We start from the raw sequence: 24,409 nt of genomic DNA on the forward strand, positions 1-24,409 counted from the left end.
GGCTTTCCGTTAAATCAGCAAGAAATCGGGACTTGATGCATGACAGCGTCCGTTATGATCGAATTTTCTGTTTGGTCGATAGATGATTTCTTCTTGTTCCTCGCTCCTGCTCCTTGCTCCTTGAAACGAAGAGAAAAACCCTGCAAAGGATTCGGAAATCGCTCTGACGCTCAAGACAGTCAGATTGCTCTTCGCAGTAAAAGATTGAATATTGATTGAACCTTTTGGGGGCGAGTATGAGTTATTCAATGAAGTGATCGTGTCTTGTGGAAGATGATGGGGAGCCTTTTATAGGTTGAATTAGACCTACTGTGATAGGCGGCGTAGCTGAGGCGGTTGTCATCTACCATTAGGGAAGTTTCCTCCTGTTCATAGTTAGGGTTTCCCTTTAGAGTTTATCTCGTATCTAGGATAACTAGAATTTCCCATGTTGAAGGATACTTCATTGATATCCTGCCGAGGTGTAGATCGTCGGGGATATATTTCCTCCTTTGAGACTCTTGAAGTCCAAGCTTGCTTAAACACTAAGACCTTTAGCCGATTGAGATCTTTTAGGGAGATTCCGGGATTGGGTCGGTAGGGTTGCCGCGTTTCTGCCTCCCTAGTTTTGGGCGTGAGGCATCGACCTATCTTACTTGGATCCCCTCATTCCTTTAGAGATTTCAAGACTGATCTGATTAATGTGACACGAAAATGTCACATTTGGAGAGCCTAACTTAGACTAATTAGTCCTTTTTGAGTGTTATCAATAATATTTTATGTGTTTTTCATGTTAGGTACCTATTTTGGAGTTAAACATGTAAATCGGAATAAAGGGAACGAATTGTCACTATCATTTCATGTGTCAAAAACGAGAGAAAAGGACTTCAAGCAAATCAAACGACAAGAGGAGTTAATGACAAGTCCGACGGTGAAAACGGAATTCAATTCAGAGTTCGGACGGGGAAGATGTGAAAGATAGAAGCTAAGGTCTTTTCTTGAAGGCACCCCGTTTTGGTTTTAAATGTAGAGACAAGATGAAGGCACTCGCTTGGTTTCTAAACCAAGCCCAAAGCCCACACAAGCCCAAAGAAGATGACAAGGAAAAATCTTGGAGGCACCCTCTTTATGGTTCAAAGTAAAGTCTAAGTCAAAGTCAAACATTGACTAAGGTTTTGAGTCAAAAAGAAAGGATCACAAGTAGGAAATAAAACATTTTTCATCATCTTCAACCTTGGAAAAGAGGCAAGAGGGTTGGTGTTCTTGAGTTAGAGGATTCTTCATCACCAAAAGTTTTAGGGTTTAGAGTTTGAGCTAGAGAGAGTTGAAGAGGAGAAGGAGAGGTGCCGGCCAAGTTGGCCGGCACCATAGCAAAGTCGCGGAACATGGAAGCAAGGCAGCACGGCCATGGAGAACGCACACGGCAGCAGCTCCAGCACGCTCCACAGCAGCTCCAGCACGCTGGACAGCAGCAACACGACGACGAGCAGCAGCTGCTGCAAGCGTCGGATCTCTCACGGGAGCAGTAGCAGGGCACGCCGGCACAGCAACTGGGACGTACACGGGACGCGTGCTGCTGCTCGGACCTGTTCGGGCTGAGACGTGGAGCTCGGATGTATCTATGGTTGGTCGGATTCCATGCTCATTTGGCCGGATTTGATGTTCTAGGGTTTTGCCGGAATTTGACCGGATTTTTGGTGCTTTTCCGGCAACCTTCTTGGCCGGAAACCTTAGGGCTTTTACTCCCCATCATCTTGGCTAGCTTCCCATGTGGTTTGATTTGATTTTGGACAAGAAATTTCTAGAGAGAGAAAGCTAGGGTTAGCTTTAATGGAGGTTGTGTTCTAAATGGAGAAGATGATGGTGGTCGCTATGGGGAACCCATAAATTGCTAAGGGGAGATCGGCTGCAACTAAAAACTCTTATTTTCCGACGATCTTAGCCTCGAACCATCACCGAAAAAGGGGGATTCTCTCACCATTTTCTTTCCATTTCTTATTCAATCACCATGTTAGCTAACTTTAGTGTATCGATTATATGAGATGAAATGTGATGAATTCGTGATTATGTTTAATATGATTTGATGTTTTGATTACAAATTGATGCTCATTTATTTCGATTATCGTTTTGATCGTATTTTCATGTGTCTTGTCAAGCACTTCGCATAGTTAATAGACGAAACGAAGTATTCGATATCGATCGTAGTCTAAGTCATAATTTCATGTGTCTTGTCATGCACTTCACATAGTTAGGCGACTAGACGACACTTTCGGTGACTCGGGATTAACCGAATTAGAAGTTTGTTTGACTAAGTATGATCTCCGGATATACGTAGTACTTAGAAACATCTACTTTAGGAGTCGAACATCGGTTATACTTCGATACATTAGATTGGATCATACGTAGTCGTAGGTTTATCATTATGGATTCCCGAACTTCGACACCTTTCTCGCTTATTTGTTGCCCGAATCGAGTCTTGTTGCCTTCCGACTCTTCTTTCCTTCGACTCTTCTCTCGAATCTCTCTCGCCTATTTTACTTTGATTGTTTAGTGTAGTTTTGATTGTTTTCTTCTTTATTGCTTATTCATCAAAAACCTCCCACTTTTATCTTGTTTCTTTCCTTTTTAGTCTAAGTTAGCTAGTGATACCTAAGCCGGCGAACGAGACTCCTTCGTTATCCGAATCGCCTTCCTATCCTTGGATCGACTCCGGCTTTGCCGGATTACTACTTGATACCTCCGCTTGGGTGTGTAACCTTTTCGGGTGCATCACTGATCATGTTATAGACGAAAAAGGCCTGGAACCCCCTAGCTGATCCTGGCCGACCTCCCAGTTCTGGGCGTAGGTGGTGGAGCGTTCAAGGTCTAGCAGTCCTGCTGCCTTAAGCCGAATTGACCCGTTGGACTTCCAGTCTATTCTTGACTTCTTCACGTCAGTCAACGTCTGGATATTTTGTGCATCATCAGTCGATGCCTTACACCCTGAAATATGAAGGCAAAAGCGCGTTGCACGCTTACCGACTTAATCCTGATTCTTCCTAAAGCTCCCAGTCGGTTAAAGATCCCTAAGTGTTTAAGCAACTTGGGCCTCAACTGTCTCAAAGGAGGAAGCATCTCCTAAAAGATCTGTCAACTCGGCATGATATCTACGAAGTATCCTTAAACATAGGAACTTCTAATTATCCTAGATACGAGATAAACTAAAAGGGAAACCCTAACTACGAACAGTAGCTTAATTCCTATTTGGTGGATCACAACCGCCTCATCCACTGTCTATCACAGTCGGTCCAAATCGGCCAATAAAAGGGCATCACATCACCTTCTTCAAGGTAAGCTGAATAAGTCACATAAACTCAATTGTTCCCCAAGGATCACTTAATACTCAATCTTTTAACTGCAAAGAACAATCTGACTGTCTTGATCGTCAGAGCGGTTTTCAAATCCTTTGTAGGTTTCCCCACAGATTTCTAAGGAGTAAGGAGCAAGGACAGGAAGGAGTATCAATCATCCAGACGGAATATCCATTCATAAAAGAAGTTTGATGTGAAATCTAGTCAACCTAAATAATAGCCTAACTAGACCAAATTAAAGCTCGCAAGTGCACGAACCGTATGTGAATATGGAAAGTATTACGAAGTCGATCCCACGAGGATTTGTTTGGAATTAAACCTAAACCTAAAATTAACTAATAAACTAAGAAAAATAATAGTTGGTTTTTGAGAAATTATTTGAAGACTTAAAAAGTAAACTTCAAAAAACAAAATAAAGTTGTCATGAAAAACTATAAGTTGGTAAATCTAGGATATTGGAATTCACCACTATCAATCATATTCGAATCTAATATCTATTTGAAATTATTATCCCTCTTTGATAACTCAAAATTTGTTAGAAATCAATCTTCAATTTTCGGAAAATAAGACAATTAAACACTTTAACAATGATCAAAACCCATAACCCACTTCACTTAAAATATATTGTAATTCAAATCCAAGTTGTTAGTTTATTAGACTAACCGAAGTACGATTAATTATGAAACATTAAGGCACATTAACAAGAGATAATAAAATAAATATGATACTAGAATTCAAATACTCTTGTTAGGGTTTCAACCTCTATCCTAGTGGAAGAGTTAGAAACCCATGGATATTAAATACATGGTTCAATTAATGATAAACAAGTAAAGAAAAAGATAAGAGAGAAAGATAAAACCGAATTGATATTTGATGAAGCCCTCGTCTTTCTCCAAAACTTGTCTTCGATGAAGCTCTTGAATCTCCCAAATTCTTGCACCCAAAGAAGCTAATTTATCTCTTATGTTGCTCCTCTAAACTTGTTCTTTTCACTAGTGTATGGGGGTGTGTATTCATTGTATGGGTTAAACCCCTTTTTATAATGATGAAGTAACATAGGATTTGGAAACTATTAACAATTGGAACTAATTAAAAAATAGAAACCAATAGCTTTTGCAAATATAAGGGTCGGTTCAGCATCCTGTCTATCAACTTTCTCACGTCCAATTGCTAAAGGCGGTGTAAAACTACTACTATGGGCACCTCGCCAGCTCCTTTGAAAATTGAAAATTGTAATAGCCGTGACCAATCACAAATTTGGTCAATTGCATGCTGTAGATGTTTAAATTGCCACAGAGTAATCTGAGCTTCGGGGCGGTTTACGAACTGTTTGCAGGTTTTGCCCCCAGGTTTCTAGGAGCAAGGACCAGGAATCGAAGGAAGGAGTATCGATCATCTAGACAGAATATCCATCATAACGGACGATGTCATGCATCAAGTCCTTGTTTCATGCTGATATGACGGAATGCCATTTTTCGACATCAACATTTGGCGCTAGAAGGAACGCAACTCTAGCAATTCTTGAACGATTCGACATCTCGAATTCGAAATTCTTTGAGGAGAAACATGGTTCGGCTGATTAAAGGGTTTTCTTTTAATGGCTGCAACTATTCATCCTTCGTTAATGGTAACTTTCATAAACAAAGGTTCATGGCATCCACTCCCTTAAACAGACGTAACTATTTCTTAATCACTTTCTATTTACGACGGTTCGGTTGATAAGATTATCTGGCATTGATTCCCGGTTGGCGAAGCTTCTTGAAAGGAATTTGCCCACTCCTCTTTGTTGTGTGTCTCGGGAATGCTTTTGGCGTGAAGATGGTATTGATTGCTTGGGATTCACTGGTATAATGGTTGGATTTGATTCATCTTTTGGTTAGTGGTTTCATCTAGTAGTATTGCGACTGGAAGTGGTGTTGCATGTTGGATTTGAGCATTTTCTGGTGGTATTGGGAGGTGCAGGGCGATTACGGTTTAGCTGATTTGGGGAGTTAGAAAGGAGGGATGTTCAATCGCCACGTTGGGCCAGTGTTTCTCTCTCCTCCAAAACCCTTTTCATCGTCCCATTCATATGCTTTATCAATTGATGTCAACTCTTTTTTTTTTGCAACAATTGATGGTCCCAAATATAGAGTGATATTGTATATCTAGACGCATAATATATGCATTGGTGTCCTGTTGTACTCTATTCACTATACACCTTATGTCAAATACCTGTATGATATTGTATATCTACGTCCTTAATATATATAGATGGAGTTCTTTTTTTTTAATATGCCAAGAGACAAAATCTAGAATATGTGGTCATGATATTAGAAGCCAAATATCCTCTCAGTACTTCTTTGTAAGTACTTCTTTGGAATCACATGATAAATCATGCAATCCTATCTAATATCATCTTCGAGCACAGAGGAGCTATTTCGTGCATCAACTATAGTCACCATAAAATCGTATCGGATGTCGTTGTTAAAATTGTATGCAAGAATAATCTAACATCATTAAAACATACTAAAAAAAAGTGTACACTAAAACATTGCATTCATTAGTCTCCAAATGTCTTCGTATGCAAGAATAATCTGACATCATTAAAAGATACTAAAAAAAAGTGTATACTAAAACATTCTAATGATGCATTCATTAGTCTCCAAATGCCATCAGTACAACTACCATCTTAAACTCGCCCATTTCATCATCCAACTAACATGTGACTTTTCATTTTCTAGGTGGTGCTTCTGATTCAAAATATTTAGTTTCTTGTTTTGAATCATTTTCTTTCTCGGTATCATCTTAGCTTGAAGGAGTGATCACATTCTTCTACTTCCAGTTATATTACACTTTGTTTAGCAAGAATAATTTGAAATTATTTAAAGATACTAAACATAATAAAATGTGGTTACATTTTTTTGATGATGTACTCATATCTCTTCATATGCCATCGAGACCATCAAGTACACCACAACTCACTTATTTCATCATCCTGCAGATACGGTTTTTCATTTTTCAGGTGGTGTTTCAACATAAAGATATTTAGTATGATGTACTCATATCTCTCCAAATGTCGTCATGATGTACTCATATCTCTCCAAATGTCGTCAAGACCGTCGTCGACACCACTACTTTAACCCACAAATTTCTGTTGAAATATCTTTCTATATATTAATATATCCCATATAATAGATATTAGGAAATATCAAATATTAGAAACTACTAAGAATTAGGAACTAGTAAATATATTAGTATAAACTATTAAGAAACTAGTAAAATATTAGAAATTAGTAAAGTTAGAAACTAGTAGTATTGTAACTCTATAAATAGAGTCTTATATTTCTTTTGTAATCCATCAAGGAATAAAACAATTTCTTTGATCAATTTCAACTTGGTACCAGAGCCAAAAGTCTTAAATTTTTTGTTTGGGAATTTATATTGATTGAAAGAGAAGAGCCTTTCATCTTCGTCTTGTTTTTCCGGTTTAGCTAAAGTGAAGGGCAACTGATGCTTCCGCAATAATGACTCTCAATAAGGCAAATTCAAATTTTGCTAAAGTTGTTGGTCAATCTGACAAAATTACTTATAAGTGTACTCACTGCAACAAAATTGGTCATACCAAAAGTCATTGTTATGAACTATTAGGCTATCCAGAATGGTGGGATCATAATCGAAAGAAAAACTCTAAGAAGACCCTTGTAGATCCAATTGTTAAGCAAGCTTCATCGACGGTAGCCACTACAGGTAATGTAGGCAAGACATTAAATATGTCTACACAATTTTCGAATAGTACTTGGATAATTGATTCTGGTGCTACAGATCATATGACTTTTGATTCTAGACAGGTCTCAACCATATACCAATCTTCACATAAATATGTCTCTACTGCCAATGGCACCTCAGCCACTGTTGTAGGGGAAGGACCCATAACTCTAATGAACACATTGAACTTAGACTCTGTTTTGGTTGTCCCATCTTTAGATCATAATTTATTATCAGTGTCTCAAATAACCACCACTCTATTTTGTGTTGTCATCTTTTGGCCTGAATTTTTGTGTCTTTAAGGACATCCGGACGAGGCAAACAATTGGTTATGGTGTTAGGCGAGGAAAGTTGTATTACTTGGATTTAGTATCTGAAAGCTCTAATAAATTGCGTCAGGCATTAGTAGTGAACAATTCTGAAATAAAAAATAAAGATGAAATATGGTTATGGCATCGCCGTCTGGGGCACGCCTCCTTTGGTTACCTTAAGAAATTATTTCCATCGCTATTTATTAAATGCGATGTTTCAAATTTTCAATGTGATGTTTGTGCACTTGCAAAAAGTCATCGTGCATCGTTTCCGTTAAATTTAAATAAAAGTCCAACTCCTTTTATGATCTTACATTCCAATGTCTGGGGTCCATCTAAGGTTTCTTCTTTGGGTGGGGACGGTGGTGTGTTACCTTTATTGATGATTGTACTAGGATGACTTGGGTGTGTTTGATGAAATCTAAAAGTGAGGTAAAGTTATTGTTTCAGAAGGTTCATAAACTGTTTAGTACTCAGTACAACGCAAATGTTCAGATACTCCGTAGTGACAACGGAGGAGAGTATATGGATCATGAACTTCAAACTTATTTGGTTTCTCATGGTATTGTTCATCAAACTACTTGTCCAAATACCCCTCAACAAAATGGGGCCGCTGAAAGAAAGAATCGTCACTTGTTAGAAGTTATCAGGGCTATGTGGATCGAAGCACATATGCCATTATCTTATTGGGGAGAAGCACTTCTTGCTGCAACCTATTTAATTAATAGAGTACCATCTTGGCAGTGGTATAAGCATTTTGACACGTTTATGGTTAAAAACGGCTATGACAGAAGCAGGTATGATAGTTGTGTGTACCATAGCAAACTGTCGGATGGTTCTTATGTGTATCTACTCTTGTATGTGGATGACATGCTGATAGCTTGCAAGGATATGTCGGAAATCCACATGTTAAAGGGTCAGTTAAAGGGTGAGTTTGAGAGGAAAGACTTGGGTGCCTCAAGGAAGATATTGGGTATGGAGATACGGAGAGACAGATCTGCTGGGAAACTGTTCCTGTCTCAGAAAATGTACATCGAGAAGGTGTTGGAACATTTTGATATGACTGAGGCAAAACCTGTCAGTACTCCATTGGCAGCACACTTCAAGCTTTCGGGTGAACTGTCACCAACAACTGATGACGAGACAGAGTACATGTCTCGGGTGCCTTATGCAAATGCAGTAGGTAGCATTATGTATGCTATGGTATGCACAAGGCCTGATATTTCACATGTTGTTAGTGTAGTAAGCAGATACATGGGCAGCCCTAGGAAAGGTCATTGGCAGGTTGTGAAATGGATACTGCGGTATCTGGGAGGAACTGCGGAGCTTGGTTTGGTTTACGACAGAAGGGCTGACACTTCTGGTTCGGTAGTTGGATTTGTAGATTCGGATTTTTCGGGGGATGTTGATAGGAAGAGCTCTCTGACAGGCTATACGTTCACACTCTGTGGGAGTGTCATCTACAACGAAAACAGAGTACATGGCAGCAACAGAGGCGGTGAAGGAGGCAATATGGCTGAGTGGCTTAGTTCGAGATTTGGGCCTAAAGCAGGAAGTGACAGAGGTCTACTGCGACAACCAGAGCGCTATTCATTTAACCAAGAATCAAATGTATCACGAGAGAACTAAACACATTGACATATCACTTTATCAAGGACGTGATTGAACAAGGGAAGATCACGATGAAGAAGGTTTCTACGGCAAAGAATCCAGCGGATATGCTGACCAAGGCAGTTACAACTTTCAAGTTTAAGCTTTGCTTAGACTTGATTGGGTTTTCCAGATGTTAGCCCTAGCAGGGTTGGAGCGACGATGGCTCAGAGGCGCTGAGCTATGATGGTGGCAGATCTAAGTCAAGAGGGGCATATTCAAGTCAAGGTGGAGAATTGTTAGAAGTGATTCGAATATGGATTGGTATGGAACCCGGTTTACGACCCGCCAACCCGCTTACAAGGCAATGGTAATTACTGAGACATAGATGGTATGTGAAGCAGGGCTGTGAGGCAGAGCTGGACTCCGAGACAGAGCTGGAATGCGGAAGCTAGCTTATGTCGGTGATTAGTGTTATCTGTGTATAATGTCGGTTGTAGAGAGAGTCGGTTGTAGAGAGTCGGTGAGGCGGTGGGATTAGGGTTTAGTGGCTATATAAACTAAACCCTAAGGAGATATCAGTGAGACACAATCTCACGAATCTCTTGTGCAAACTTGTTTGCTTATCATAGTAGAAGTCATCGCGCCGTTGTCGCCGTGGAGTAGGTCTCACCAACCGAACCACGTAAATCTCTGTGTTCTGTTCTTGATTGTTCTTTACTATTCCTATTGCTTGTGTTGGATTACTCGTATTGTTCACAATAACCCCGACTGCTATAACACTAGGTCTTATTGATGCACCCGAAAAGGTTGCACACCCAAGCGGAGGTATCAAGTAGTAATCCGGCAAAGCCGGGATCGATCCAAGGATAGGAAGGTAGTTTGGATATCGAAGGGTTTTATCCCTCGGTCTAGATATTAAAGGCTTACTTAGACAAAAGCAAAAATAAACGAAGATAATGTGAGGTTTATAATCGAAAAAGAAATAAGAAAATAAAGTAACTAAAAGAAACTAAAATATCAATGTAAGAGGGCGAGAGAGATTTGAGAGAAGAGTTTGGAGGAACAAGAGTCGGGGAACAACAAGTAAGAGAGGTGTCGAAGTCCGAGAATCCGATGTGGTGGACTAACAACTATGTACGGTCCAATCGAATGGATTGATGTAAATCTAGTCTCGATTCCTAAGGTGGACGTTCATAAGCACTGCGTATGTCCGGAGATAATACTAGTCAAACAAACTTCCTAAACGATTAAAACCGAATGATCGAAAATGTCGTCTAGCCGCCTAACTATGTGAAGTGCATGACAAGACACATGAAATTTGGATCTAGACTACAATCGATATCGATCACTTTGCTTAATCGATTAACTATGCGAAGTACTTGATAAGACACATGAAAAACGATTGAAACAAGTAATCAAAATAAGAAAACATCAATTTATTGTCAAAACATTAAATCATCACATAGATAATCACAAATTCATCATATTTCATCTCATTAACGACACACTTGATTTAGCTAACATGGTGAATAAGTAATAAATGAAAAGAAGATGAAGAGAAAATCCCCCTTTTTCAATGTGGTTCGAGGCTAGGTTCGTCGGAAAATTTGAGTAGTTGAGGTTCAGCCGATTTCCCCATAGCAAATTTGTGGATTTCCCCTTAACAGTGCATAATGGGTGTCCCCGAGCAAAAATCAGATCTCCCCTTAACAACCAGACTCATCATCTTCATTTAGAACCCACTACCATTAAAGCTCAACTCAAGGTTTCTCTCTCTAAGATTTCACCACCAAAACCAAATCAAACACAAGGGATAGCTAGCAACTAGTGAGTGGAGTAAAAGCCCTAAGTTTTTCGTGCCAAGAAGGTAGCCGGAAAACCCTTGAAAATCCGGCAAAAGATAAGAACAAATCCGGCCAAAAAGCATGAAATCCGGCCAAGAGAGCATGGAGATTCCGACCGGAGCTGCTGCTGTGCACGTCCCTGGCCGCTCCCGCTCTAGTAGTAGCTTTCCCGAGTGGCTGTTGGTTCTTGCAGCAGTTGGTTCCGCGATTTTTTCGGCCAAGCTATGGCCGGCCTTAGTGTTGGCCGGCCTAGCCTGGCCGGCTCCTATTCTCTCTTTTCCCTTCTCTTCAAACCCTTTCAACCTCTTGAACAAAAACTCAAACCCTAGAAACCCTCTGGCCTCTTTTCTCTCTCTTGCTTGGTAGCTTGGTGAAGAAGATGAATAGTAGAATAGGATCCCTTTAGACTACTTCAAACCCTTGACTTTGTCCATCATTAAAGACTCTTGACTTTGACAAAAAAGGGTGCCTATAAAATATCTATTATTCTCTTCTTCTTTGGGCTCTTGGGTTGGGCTTCTTTCTAAAGAAAGGGAGTGCCTTCATCTTGTCTCTACATATAGAACCAAGGGGGGTGCCTTCATAGAATCCTTGTTTCAAGACCGAACCTCTGCTTCTTTCATTCACAACTTCTCCATCCGAACTCCGAATCGACTTTCGTTTTCACTGTCAGACTTGTCATTGACTTCACTTGTTGTTTGACTTCTGACTTTGACCAAAATGACCAAAATACCCCTGGTACTCTTTTCTTCCCTTTTGCAGCATAAGATGAAAATGTGATAATTCGCTCTCTTTATTCCGAATTACACGCCAAACCCCAAATAAATTACCTAGCAATAAAAACACATAAATAATTAGAAATAAAACTCGAAAAGAACTAACTCATCAAAGTTAAGTGACCTAAATGTGTCATTTTCACGCCACATCACCTATCCTCTCGGACTCCCAGTCTGAGAGGGACTCGGACAACAATCCCTAAGGAGACGCGATTGATCGTGGCCATCCAGACGCGTCTAGAGAGACCGGACTTCTCGAACTTCTTGTCCGCGAAGGTCCATGACTCAGACAGACGCGTCTTGGACGCGTCTGAAACACCAAGAGGCGTCCAAGGCCTAAGGACGCGTCTGGCCTAGGGCCAAGACGCGTCCAGACCAATGGGTCCGACACGTTTGGAACGTGCCAGTCAGGTCCGACCAGTGCTAGGGCTAGGTCCTAGACTTGTCACGGGCAACCCGGGCAAGTCAAAGGGCATGATTGACCAAGTTTGACTTGGGTCTTCTGATGTGGCGTGAAATTGCCACATTTAGGTCACTTAACTTCGATGAGTTAGTTCCTTTCGGGTCTTATTTCTAATTATTTTTGTGCTTTTATTGCTAGGTAGTTTATTTGGGATTTGGCGTGTGATTCGGAATAAAAATAGCGAACTATCACATTTTCATCTCATGCGACCAAAGGAAAGAAAAGAACACCAGGGGTATCTTGGTCATTTTGGTGAAAATCAATGGTTAAATAACAAGAGGAGTCAATGGCAAGTTCGATGGAGAAAACGAGAATCAATTCGGAGTTTGGACGAAGAAATTATGAAAGATAGAGGCCCAAGTCAAAGAAATCCATAGAAGAAGAGATAAAAGAATTTAGGAGCACCCTCTTAATTCTAATAAAGCAAGCCCAAAGCCCTCTTAAAGAAAGAAATATTGAAGGCACCTCCTTATGTTGTTGTTGGGCTTGTCTTATTAAAAGATGAAAAGAACAACTAAAGAAGAGGGTCTGATATTGATTTTTAGGAGGAGAAGGGTCATCTTCTCCAGGTGAGAAAATTTTCTAGGGTTTGAGGGTTTCATCTAGGGTTTCCTTCAAGTTTGTAGAAGTTGGAAAGAGAGAGTAAGAGAGAGAAGGGGTCGGCCATAGCTTGGCCGGCCAGCACATCTGGCCGGCCATAGCTTGGCTGGCACGGGAGAGCAAGAGGACGCCGGTAGCAGCTCGGTTCTAAGAGGGAAGCATCACCATTGAAGCTCGGGACTTGGAGCAAACACGAGCCAGCCGGAAAACCAAACAGCAAGGCTTCACGGCCAGCAGCAAGAATGGGACTCCATCTTCTAGGTAGCAGCTCCGGCATCAGTCGGGACTATCATATTCAGCTTGGGCTGCACATTCCGGCCACGGGACAGCAGCTCGACTTCCAAAGAAGCTGCTGAAATCAAGCACGACATAGCTCGGTTTTGAGCATCAGCTGCAAGGGAAAACCAGGGAGCTCGAGTTTGGGATTTGGCGCCAAGAACAGCAGCTCGGGCTGCATTCCATGGCTTAAACTTGGCCGGAATTTCCATCTCTTGGCTGGACATTTTGTGGTTGTTGCTTGGGATTCTCTTGCCTTTGTTTCTTGGTGATTTCCTTGGGTTTGTCTTGCTATTTGGTGTTGGTTTCCTAGAGAGAGAAAACTTGAAAGTAAGCTTTAATGGTGGATGGAGTTTGAGAGGAAGAAGATGATTAAGGCTATGGGGCACTCTGATTTTGCTTGGGGACACCCAATTTGCAATTCTAATGGGAACCTATATTCTGCTAAGGGGAGATCGGATGCACCTTGATACCTACATTTCTCGATGATCCTAGCCTCGTGCCACATCGAAAAAGGGGGATTCTCGCTTTAACTCATGTCTTTCTTTATCTTCTTTCCATTCATTACTTGTTTCACCATGTTTTGCTAAATCTCGTGAGTCGAAGATGGGATGAAATGCGATGAATTTGTGATTGTGTGTGTGATAATTAAATGTGTTTGATAATAAATTGATGTTTTCTTATTTCGATTACTTGTTTCAATCGTTTTTCATGTGTCTTATCAAGTACTTCGCATAGTTAAATCGATTAGGCAATGTGATTGATGATTCGGTTTTATTCGTTTAGGAAGTTTATTTGACTAAGTATTATCTCCAGACATACGTAGTGCTTATGAACATCCACCTTAGGAATCGAGACTAGGTTTGTATCAACCCATTCAATTAGACCGTACATAGTTGTAGGTTCACCACATCGGATTCCCGGACCTCGACACGTCTCTTACTTGTTGTCCCCGACTCTTGCTCCCCCGACTTCTCTCAAATCTCTCTCGCCCGTTTACTTTGGTAGTTAGTTAGTTTTTCTTGTCTTCTTCGTTTATTGCTTATTCATCAAAAACCTCCCTTTATCTTTGTTTATTTTCGTTTTAGTCTAAGTTAGTTTGTGATACTTAAACCTTTGAACGAGACCCACTCGATATCCGAGTTACCTTCCTATCCTTGGATCGAACCCGGCTTTGCCGGATTACTACTTGATACCTCTGCTTGGGTTCGCAACCTTTTCGGGTGCATCAAGTTTTTGGCGCCGCTGCCGGGGATAGGTTTAGTAGTTTAGATATCGTTTACGTGTTTTGTTCATTAGTTTAGTGTTATTTGCTTACTTGGTCGTTTATTTTCTTTGCTTTTTTTAGCTTATTTTTAATTCTTGTTTTCTTTGAGGTAATCATCCAAGGAGGTTTAAAGGACGAAAGGAAACAAGTTTGGGGATAAAAAGGTAGAGACAAGAAAAGGGAAGAGGATCCAATTGTGGTAATAAACGCCACCTCTAGTATCATTCCCTAACCTTTACCTATTTGAGCGGCTTAAGTGCATTTGTATCTTGTCTATTATTGATAGTAGTAGTTGAATTGAACACTTGTGATTGCTTGCATTTTGCTTTAATTGTGCTTCAATGGATGTTTATGGGAATGATAGTTGGAATGATGGGTATAAGGTTCATCGACCACTTAGAAGTCTTAGAGACTACTTTGAACCTAATATGACTAGCATACCTTCATGCATCATATTTCCGAGTTATGAGTGTAATTTAGACATAAACCCTGAGATTATTCCATTACTTCCTATATTTCGAGGCCTAGAGGATGAAGATCCATATTTTCATTTGAGAGAGTTCGATGAGATTTGCTCGATACTCCCAATCAATGGAGTACTTGAGGAAGTCGCTAAACTCAAACTATTTCCATTATCATTGAAAGAAAAGTCGAAGATATGGTTTCATTCTCTAAGGCCTAGGACTATAAGAAGTTGGGATGAGATGACTAGGGCGTTTTTGAAAAAGCATTTTCCAATCCATCGAACCAACACCTTAAGAAGAGAAATTATGAATTTTGAGCAACACAAAGAGGAAACCTTCTTTGGGTGTTGGGAGAGATTTAAAGACCTCCTTCTCGCATGTCCACATCATAACTATGAAATATGGAAGGTCATCGGATTCTTTTACGATGGCTTGACCTCCAAAATGAAACACTTCGTGGAAGTGATGTGCAACGGAGAGTTTATGAGTAAAAGTCCTAATGAGGCTTGGGAGTATCTCGACCTCTTAGCGGAGAAGGCCCAAGATTGGGACACACCCGTTAAGAGTGACGGAGATATAGCCGAAGGGCACCATTACTTAAAAGGAGGCATATGTTTTTTAAAGGAGAACGGGGAAGTAGGAGATAAAATTGCCTACACGGCTCAGAAAGAATTTATAGATATGCATGATGGTGATTTAGCGATTGATAGTGTTTGTAGCATTTGTTCAAGCCGAGAACACCTAGCGAGTAAATGCCCTACTATTTCTCTTTGTCGAGATGTCTCGCTAGGATGCACAAATGTCGTAAACACTCATATGAAGCCCGTAGGTTCGAGGAGTGATGTCTTTACCAATAATTATGAGAATCTTCAAGAGCCCTTAATTGGTTCTTATGCGTCTCATCGTGAGAGGACTCTTGAAGATGTTTCGAAATCATTTTATGAGGCAGAAACTCAGATTAGCCAAAATACCTTGCACGCCCTTAAAGAGATGGAGGAAAGATTGAAAGACATCGAGAAAAGGGTTTCCCAACCCCAAACTCGAACAAATTCCGAGGGTATAGGTGAGGGTAATACACCTAGTGCTAGTGTTAAATGTGTTACGTTTAGTTCCACTCTCGAAATAGATGAAGTATCTAACTTGGAGACCCCTATGAGGGTAGATATACCCGAGGATCTTACAAATTCTGAGAGAGGAGATGAACATAACGAGGCTTTAAAGTCGAAATCTGAACCAAAACCAGTTGATAGACCTAAACTCTCATTCTCTCAACAATTATTCCCTACCTGTGATATATATATGCTTGCACCGGTAGTTCAAAGGGACAATACTATTAATGCTCAGGAGGACCATAACAACATGACTAGTTTGATTCCTGAGACCTTTGTAGATCATTTTGGTGAAATGCATGTCCCCTCTATTAGTATGCCAAATTTTGTTGTCTTTTCGTCATTCAAGTTTGGGGATTACCTCTTCCTTGTGGCCGCCTCACTAATGTACCAACGCCATTACATTGTTGTGAGACGGTTCTTCTCGGTTACATCTTTTCTTTGGGTAGACCTCCAAATCTTTCGTCTTTTACTCTATGATCGTTGAACCGATTAAGATGGGCTTTGATGTTTGTGGGTATCATCTCTGGAAACCCTCCACGAGACAAAACTCGTGCTCTCGTGCATACGAGAGACTCAAAGGCTAGTTGCATAGCTTGATGCAATCGAGTGATCCCGCGTGAGAGGTCATTTTTATATGGTCATGCTGATGCTTCATTCTTATGTTTTATATTGATGTGTTAGGAGTGTTTCTCACTTGTATACTTTTGGGACGTGGTTCGTTCCAAGTTTGGGGATGGCGTTGGGCTCATCATCAACTTAGAACTCGAATACACAAGTCTCGGTAGTATTATCTTTTATCTGCTTCGGCTATGGTAATATCCTTCCACTCTTCTCTTTAACTTATTGTACCTCTTATATTTTTGTGAACATATGCTTAGAACATTGAGGACAACGTTAGTTTTAAGTTTGGGGATGGGGATACGACCTTTTGGTCGCATGACATCATGACCTTAGATTTCAAAAGGCAAGAGGGTTCAACAAATTGACAAAATTTGAAAATTTTTGGGTAGATTTGGTATGACTCTAGTGGTATTTTTAAGTATGTTGATACATGTGGTTCTTTCTTGATAAATCTTATGCATGCTCTTAGTCTTTTCATGAATGTTTAGCCCTTTGGTGTTGGTGTGTTATCATGTGAGTAGCATCTTAAGGAAGAAGGAACACTTCTAAGTGACCTAAAATAGTCATTAGTGGAGACTTAAACCCATGTGAGATATCTGAGCCTTTTTATTGCTTTTGAGTGTACTCTTCCGCGCTAACTCCGAGTAGAATGAAGAGCTACTCAACTTCGCAACTTTCAATGGAGCTTAGAAGATCTCATGAGCTCAACTTCCGTAGCCACTAGGAGTGACATCAGGATAGCGAATAAACCTTACTCTTGTAGTCCATGAAACCCGATAATGGTGTCAACTTTAGGGAAACGGATACTCCACCATCCATTCATCATACTACTCCCGAGAATGAAGGCATGAAAGGTAAAGAAGAAAGAATGTGAAAGCAAAATGTGAAAGTAAAGGTGAATTGTTGAGAATACTAGTTGTATTTTTGTTTTGGTGTTTGGATATGTGTGCAAAAAAAAAAAAAAAAAAAAAAAAAAGTGAAGAAGTGAGAAAGAAAGGAAAAAGAAAAAGAGAAAAGAAAGGAAAAAAGAAAAAAAAAGAAAGAAAGTTTGCTTATATGTGTTATTTTGTGTTTGTGTAAGTGTTATGAAAATAAAGTATTCAATGCAAGAAGTTAAGTTTAAAGGTTGTTTGAGTGTTCTGTTATCGTTGAAGGCGTCGACATTCTCGGGATTTCATCATCTTCCATTCCATCACTTGTATCCGTTGACCTTTAGGAGACATTATTAGAGGGTAGAGTGGGTGAGAAGAGTGAGTGAGCTTCCCCATTCCGTTAGTGGTTATTTCCATTCCTAAGAGATCATTTCGTTTTATAACTTGTTATCCTCATTTAATTTTGTATGTGTTGAGTTTACTTCATTCCATACTCACACATGAGAGTAAACCATCATGATTCGTTTTTGAGTGATTTCATGTTTAAGAGCGTATGACCGTGAGACCAAAGTCGAGGCGAAATGTGCTATGATAGGAAACAAGGTCTTGTTACTTTCAACTTGAATGATACTCAGGATGATGGGACACTTGCATTTAAGTACAAAACTATTAGTGAGGAGACTCTTAGCATGCTTTTGTGTTTATTGGTTTGATTCATATGTTTGACATACTTAAGTCTCTCACTTGTTGATCATTACCTTATTTGTACTGATAGTTCAACTCTTTTGTCTCTTGGAATCTTGAACTTTGTGGGTGTATTCGCTGAAAACCCTCACGAGACAAAACTCGTCCTTTAGGGGTAACCTAAGGGTTTAAAGGCTTGTTGCATACGCTAAATGCAACCGGGATGCCTCCGAAAGTGAGTTAGGTTTACTTTATTGTCTTGTTTGTTTGTTTGCTCGAGGACTAGCAAATTCTAAGTTTGGGGATGTTGATGTGGCGTGAAATTGCCACATTTAAGTCACTTAACTTCGATGAGTTAGTTCCTTTCGGGTCTTATTTCTAATTATTTTTGTGCTTTTATTGCTAGGTAGTTTATTTGGGATTTGGCGTGTGATTCGGAATAAAAATAGCGAACTATCACATTTTCATCTCATGACCAAAGGAAAGAAAATAACACCAGGGGTATCTTGGTCAGTTTGGTGAAAATCAATGGTTAAATAACAAGAGGAGTCAATGGCAAGTTCGATGGAGAAAACGAGAATAAATTCGGAGTTTGGACGAAGAAATTATGAAAGATAGAGGCCCCAGTCAAAGAAATCCATAGAAGAAGAGATAAAAAGAATTTAGAAGCACCCTCTTAATTCTAATAAAGCAAGCCCAAAGCCCTATTAAAGAAAGAAATATTGAAGGCACCTCCTTATGTTGTTGTTGGGCTTGTCTTATTAAAAGATGAAAAGAACAACTAAAGAAGAGGGTCTGATATTGATTTTTAGGAGGAGAAGGGTCATCTTCTCCAGGTGAGAAAATTTTCTAGGGTTTGAGGGTTTCATCTAGGGTTTCCTTCAAGTTTGTAGAAGTTGGAAAGAGAGAGTAAGAGAGAGAAGGGGTCGGCCATAGCTTGGCCGGCCAGCACATCTGGCCGGCCATAGCTTGGCTGGCACGGGAGAGCAGCTCGACTTCCAAAGAAGCTGCTGAAATCAAGCACGACATAGCTCGGTTTTGAGCATCAGCTGCACGGGAAAACCAGGGAGCTCGAGCTTGGGATTTGGCGCCAAGAACAGCAGCTCGGGCTGCATTCCATGGCTTAAACTTGGCCGGAATTACCATCTCTTGGCTGGACATTTTGTGGTTGTTGCTTGGGATTCTCTTGCCTTTGTTTCTTGGTGATTTCCTTGTGTTTGTCTTACTATTTGGTGTTGGTTTCCTAGAGAGAGAAAACTTGAAAGTAAGCTTTAATGGTGGATGAAGTTTGAGAGGAAGAAGATGATTAAGGCTATAGGGCACTCTGATTTTGCTTGGGGACACCCAATTTGCAATTCTAATGGGAACCTATATTCTGCTAAGGGGAGATCGGCTGTACCTTGATACCTACATTTCTCGATGATCCTAGCCTCGTGCCACATCGAAAAAGGGGGATTCTCGCTTTAACTCATGTCTTTCTTTATCTTCTTTCCATTCATTACTTGTTTCACCATGTTTTGCTAAATCTCGTGAGTCGAAGATGGGATGAAATGCGATGAATTTGTGATTGTGTGTGTGATAATTAAATGTGTTTGATAATAAATTGATGTTTTCTTATTTCGATTACTTGTTTCAATCGTTTTTCATGTGTCTTATCAAGTACTTCGCATAGTTAAATCGATTAGGCAATGTGATTGACGATTCGGTTTTATTCGTTTAGGAAGTTTATTTGACTAAGTATTATCTCCAGACATACGTAGTGCTTATGAACATCCACCTTAGGAATCGAGACTAGGTTTGTATCAACCCATTCAATTAGACCGTACATAGTTGTAGGTTCACCACATCGGATTCCCGGACCTCGATACGTCTCTTACTTGTTGTCCCCGACTCTTGCTCCCCCGACTTCTCTCAAATCTCTCTCGCCCGTTTACTTTGGTAGTTAGTTAGTTTTTCTTGTCTTCTTCGTTTATTGCTTATTCATCAAAAACCTCCCTTTATCTTTGTTTATTTTCGTTTTAGTCTAAGTTAGTTTGTGATACTTAAACCTTTGAACGAGACCCACTCGATATCCGAGTTACCTTCCTATCCTTGGATCGAACCCGGCTTTGCCGGATTACTACTTGATACCTCCGCTTGGGTTTGCAACCTTTTCGGCTGCGTCATCTTCCGAGTATGACTCAGGCTTTAATCTGAGTGGGAGGTCTTGACTTTTCTTCTTCCGACTTTAGTAAATTTTTTCGATTATCACCAGGCCATCCGAGAGCCCAAACGGAGTTTTTCCTTTAATCAATTGTACAAATCATTAAGGAAGAAACGTAACGTGCCATTAACTCATATTTTACGAAAATTGACATAGAAGCATGTTAGACATAGAGATGTCACAATTTCCCACTAATAGCAATCCTAGAAACGAATCTAGGATACATACTTGATTTAATGAATACCACAGTTTGTATGTATGTGTATGTGAATGCGTAGAATAATATTGCCTTTAGATAAGTAACTGACTCTTGTGTTCTAAGCACATATGAGTATGTGCCCGAATAATACTTAGAGTATAGGGTCATAGGATCCATTGATGAATAGAACGATGAGACCATGTTCAAGTGGGAGTAATCAATGGAGGTTCATGGACGTAAATCCAAACGAACCATAAGCGAACAAGAGGTAACCTAAAAGATCAGATCTTTTAGGTGTTATAATAAGAACTAATTAATTCCTTACGCAAACTCACATAAACTTTACGTAATAACTCATGAATGGTTATGATAGAGTTCACAGTAACACAAACTTCATAAATTACGTAAAAGTCCTCAAAAATAATTTTGAGTAAAGCCTACCCAGATTAAGATTCCTGCAGAGCCCTTGTTCATCGATGGTGGGTTTGCCTCCGCAGGGTGCCATCTTTTACCTCGGGATAGTACGGGTAGATCTATGACGAGGTCTACACGTCTAAATGGTTATTCTCAACGAGTCAGCAAAAGGGTTTTGGATTTCGAGGCAAAGGATGAGTTTAAAACTCAAGTGTGAAACTTATCAACCAAGATGCTGATGTTAAAAAATGACTTTTCGTTATATCAGCATGAAAAGGGAGTTGATGCATGACAGCCTCCGTTATGATCGAATATTCCGTCTCGATGATCAACATTCTTTCAATTCCCGCTCATTCTCTTAGAAATCTGGGGGGAAACCTGCAAATAGAAAGAAAACCGCTCCGACGCTCAAGCTAGTCAGATTGCTCTTTACAGTCAAATAATGAGTATTGAATGATCCTTCCCGGTATGGAGTCTGTTGGACTTGTTTTTCTTACCTTGAAGAAAGTGATATGAGGCCCTTTTATAGGCCGAATTAGGGTTTCCCTTCGTCGTTATCCTGTATCCAGGATAAATAGAAATATCCTAGGTTCAAGGATATTTTGTAGATATCCTGCCGAAGTGATAGATCTTCAAGGAGATATTTCCTCCCTTATGACTCTTGAAGCCCAAACTTGCTTAAACACTTAAGGCCTTTAACCGTCTAGAATCTTTTCGGGAGATTTCAAGATTGAGCCTGTAAACCTACAGCGCTGTCATGTCTCCCCAGTTTAGGGCGTGAGACAGAGGCTTTAGCTTATGCGGACCCCCTCATTCCTTAAAGATTCCAGGGCTGACCTGTCTGTGCCGGGGGTAAAACAGGGTTGGTTTCCTCTAGCCGACCTCCCAGTTAGGGAAATATGTGGATAGTCAAGGATTCAACTATCCTACTGCCTTAAGCCGGGTTTAGTGTTTAGGGTTTAGGGTTTAGGATCTAATGGACTTCAGGTCTAATCTTGACTCTTCAGACGTTAGTTAATGTCTGGACATTTTATGCATCATCATGAGTCCCGTCACTCCTTAGTCGAAAGTAATGAGACTGAGGAGTATAAGTTACTCGTGTGTTTTAAACATTGAAGACCCTGAAGACAAAAGGGTTTACCTACACCAGAGTTGTTCCGTAAAGCTCGGTCTTTTTTCTGATTTCCAAGAGCTCCGATTTCAGTGTTAATCTGGGCTGAGCTGTATAGAGTATCTTCTGAAATTTCCTCCACTACCAATTTTCTCTTTACCTGGTTGTTTGAGAAGTCTTCTTTCTCACCTGTGCTGATGAGGTTTTAATTACCGTAGTTGTTTTTGCCAGGGCTAGTTGACGTTGGGAATTTTCCTGCAAACACGCAACACTCTGAATTAATGCTGAAAAAACTAATATTAAACTCTTCCAAAATAGCAAATTATAAATAGGCTAGCAAAGACGATATATAATAGTTATTAAAAACCGTTAAGAAACAGTGTGGGAGCAAAGTGGTAATATTCAAATGTGGTTTGGCTTGCATAGAGGAGAGGCTATGGCCCATATGACTAACTATATAAGAGTAAAATTAATGTCAAGGAGAATTGTTAACGGGGCAAGTCCTTAAGTTATCGTGTCCGAGAGAAAAATAAATAATCATCAGAAAATTAGGTAATAATCTAAACAAGAAAGAAACACTTCCTGATTGACGTGCTTTCGTGATGAACCAGATACCGTTTTCTTTGAATCTTGTTTCCTGCATAATAATTCTAGCTTCAAACAAAAGGTGTTAGCGAGTTAGTGTAATCCTAAGCTTACTAATGCAAGTTCCCTAACTTACTACGCATGCTCCGAATGATCGCTCCTACAAAACAAGAAAAAGTTAGACCTGTTCTACCATGCCCTATTTTACTAATTCCCTCTGCAAAATAGAACCCAAATTAGCCCTTTACAAAAAGTTTTGAATACTTCCTGAGTTTGGATTCTGCCCCTAGTTGTGGCTTTGGCTCCCAGGGTTGTTTCCGTTGGTTTTGCTCAACCTAGCTTAGCTTGGACTCCTCCTTAGGCCCCCGGTTATTTCTGCCAGGGCTGGTTTCGTTGGCTTGAGAACGACTAGTTTAGCTAGGACTTCTCCTTGGACCTCTGGTCGTGGCTTGGGATACAAGAGTTGGATTCGTTGGCTTGAGCACAACTAGTTTCGCTAGGACTTTTCCTTATACCTCTAGTCGTAGCTTGGGCTACCAGAGCTGGTTTCGTCGGCTAGAGCCCGACTAGTTTAGCTAGAACTTCTCCTTGGACCCCTGGTTGTCGCTACTGATGATGCATAAAATGTCCAGACGTTGACCAACGACTGAAGAGTCAAAGATCATACCAGAAGTCTCTCGGAACAGCTCGACTTAAGGCAGCAGAACAACTAAAACCCCTGATGGTCCAACACACATTCCCATAACCGGGAGGTCGGCCTGTAGAAACCAGCTCTGCACAAAATGCCCTTGGCACGGATAGATCAGCCCCTGTGATCTCTAAAAGAATAAGGGGGGTCTCCACGAGTTCGGCCCATATCTTACGCCCAGAACTGGGGAGATATCAGCGGTGCGCAACCTAATGACTTAATCCCGGACTTTCCAGAAAGATCACAGTCGGTTATACATCTTGAAGTGTTTAAGCCGGTTGGACTCCACGTATCTAAGGGATGAAACTTTTCCTTTATAGTCTATCACTCTGGCAAGATATCAACAAAGTATCCTTGGACTTAGGAACTTTCACTAATTAAAGATCCGGGATAGACTCGAAGATAAACCCTAGATACGCAAAAGAGGTAACTTCTATTACGGTTTGCCGGCCACCGCCTCACCACCGCCACTAAGGACAGTCGGCCTACCTTCGCCTATAAAAGGCCCCCAACATCGTCCTTCAAAGGACACGATCTCTGGAGAACAAACACACCATCTCTCCTAAACATAAGATCTCTTCATACTAGAAGGATCACCCCCAAAACAGAGTTCTCATAACTCGCCCCCAAAAAGGATCAACCAATATTCATTCTTTTACTGCAAAGAGCACCTTGACTTTCTTGAGCGTCAGAGCGGTTTTCAAACCCTTTGCAGGTTTTCCCCCCTCGGGAACAGACGAACAGGAACAAGGAACCAGGAGCTGGAGCAAGGAGCAGAGAAGCAGAGCAAAGGAGCGGAGTAGAGCACAGAAGCAGAGCTGAACAGAGGAATCTCACCTCTCTAAACAGAATATACCATCATAACGGAGGCTGTCATGCATCAACTTCCTTTTTCATGCTGATTTAACTGAGAGCCAATTTAGACATCAGCATTTGGCGTTAGAAGGAGGGGATCTCTCCAGCAAATCACCACATTCGGTAACCCGAATCCTACTTGATACTTTTTCAGAACTAACTACTTCCCTGAGCTCTTCAGGCAAACATGTCTTCAGACGAGCACACTCCACGTGGGACATCCCATATATCCCGAAGCGCAGATGAGCTCGCGGGTGAACTTGTACAACTCAACACTGTATACCTCCGAATGTACGAGGACGCAAAACGATTGAAGGAAAGCCTCCGCAAGGCTGAGATAGCCAGGAGGGCCGCAGTACCTAATGAAAGGAAAGAAGTGCTCAAGACGTTCGCGA

The 24,409-nt window shown here is 40.6% G+C and overlaps 1 protein-coding gene and 1 non-coding gene across 2 annotated transcripts in view; one reads left to right on the forward strand and one right to left on the reverse strand.

Moving 5' to 3' along the window:
- LOC147538090 (uncharacterized) overlaps positions 1–17,424 on the forward strand; it is a 41,060-nt gene extending 23,636 nt beyond the window's left edge. The window contains exon 2 of the mRNA XM_086639339.1: positions 14,371–17,424. Coding sequence (XP_086495465.1) covers positions 14,548–16,266 — 1,719 coding nt within the window. The 5' untranslated portion in view covers positions 14,371–14,547 and the 3' untranslated portion in view covers positions 16,267–17,424. The remainder of the gene's footprint in view (positions 1–14,370) is intronic.
- LOC147538091 (small nucleolar RNA R71) lies at positions 14,959–15,065 on the reverse strand. The gene has a single exon (XR_015226819.1). It is a non-coding gene; the product is annotated as a small nucleolar RNA R71 (small nucleolar RNA).
- Positions 17,425–24,409: the final 6,985 nt, after the last annotated feature.

This window comes from Eschscholzia californica, unplaced genomic scaffold, assembly GCF_041429995.1.
Source record: "Eschscholzia californica isolate CP2 unplaced genomic scaffold, dmEscCali1.0.p SCAF_5, whole genome shotgun sequence".
In the NCBI taxonomy this organism is placed as follows: domain Eukaryota; kingdom Viridiplantae; phylum Streptophyta; class Magnoliopsida; order Ranunculales; family Papaveraceae; genus Eschscholzia; species Eschscholzia californica.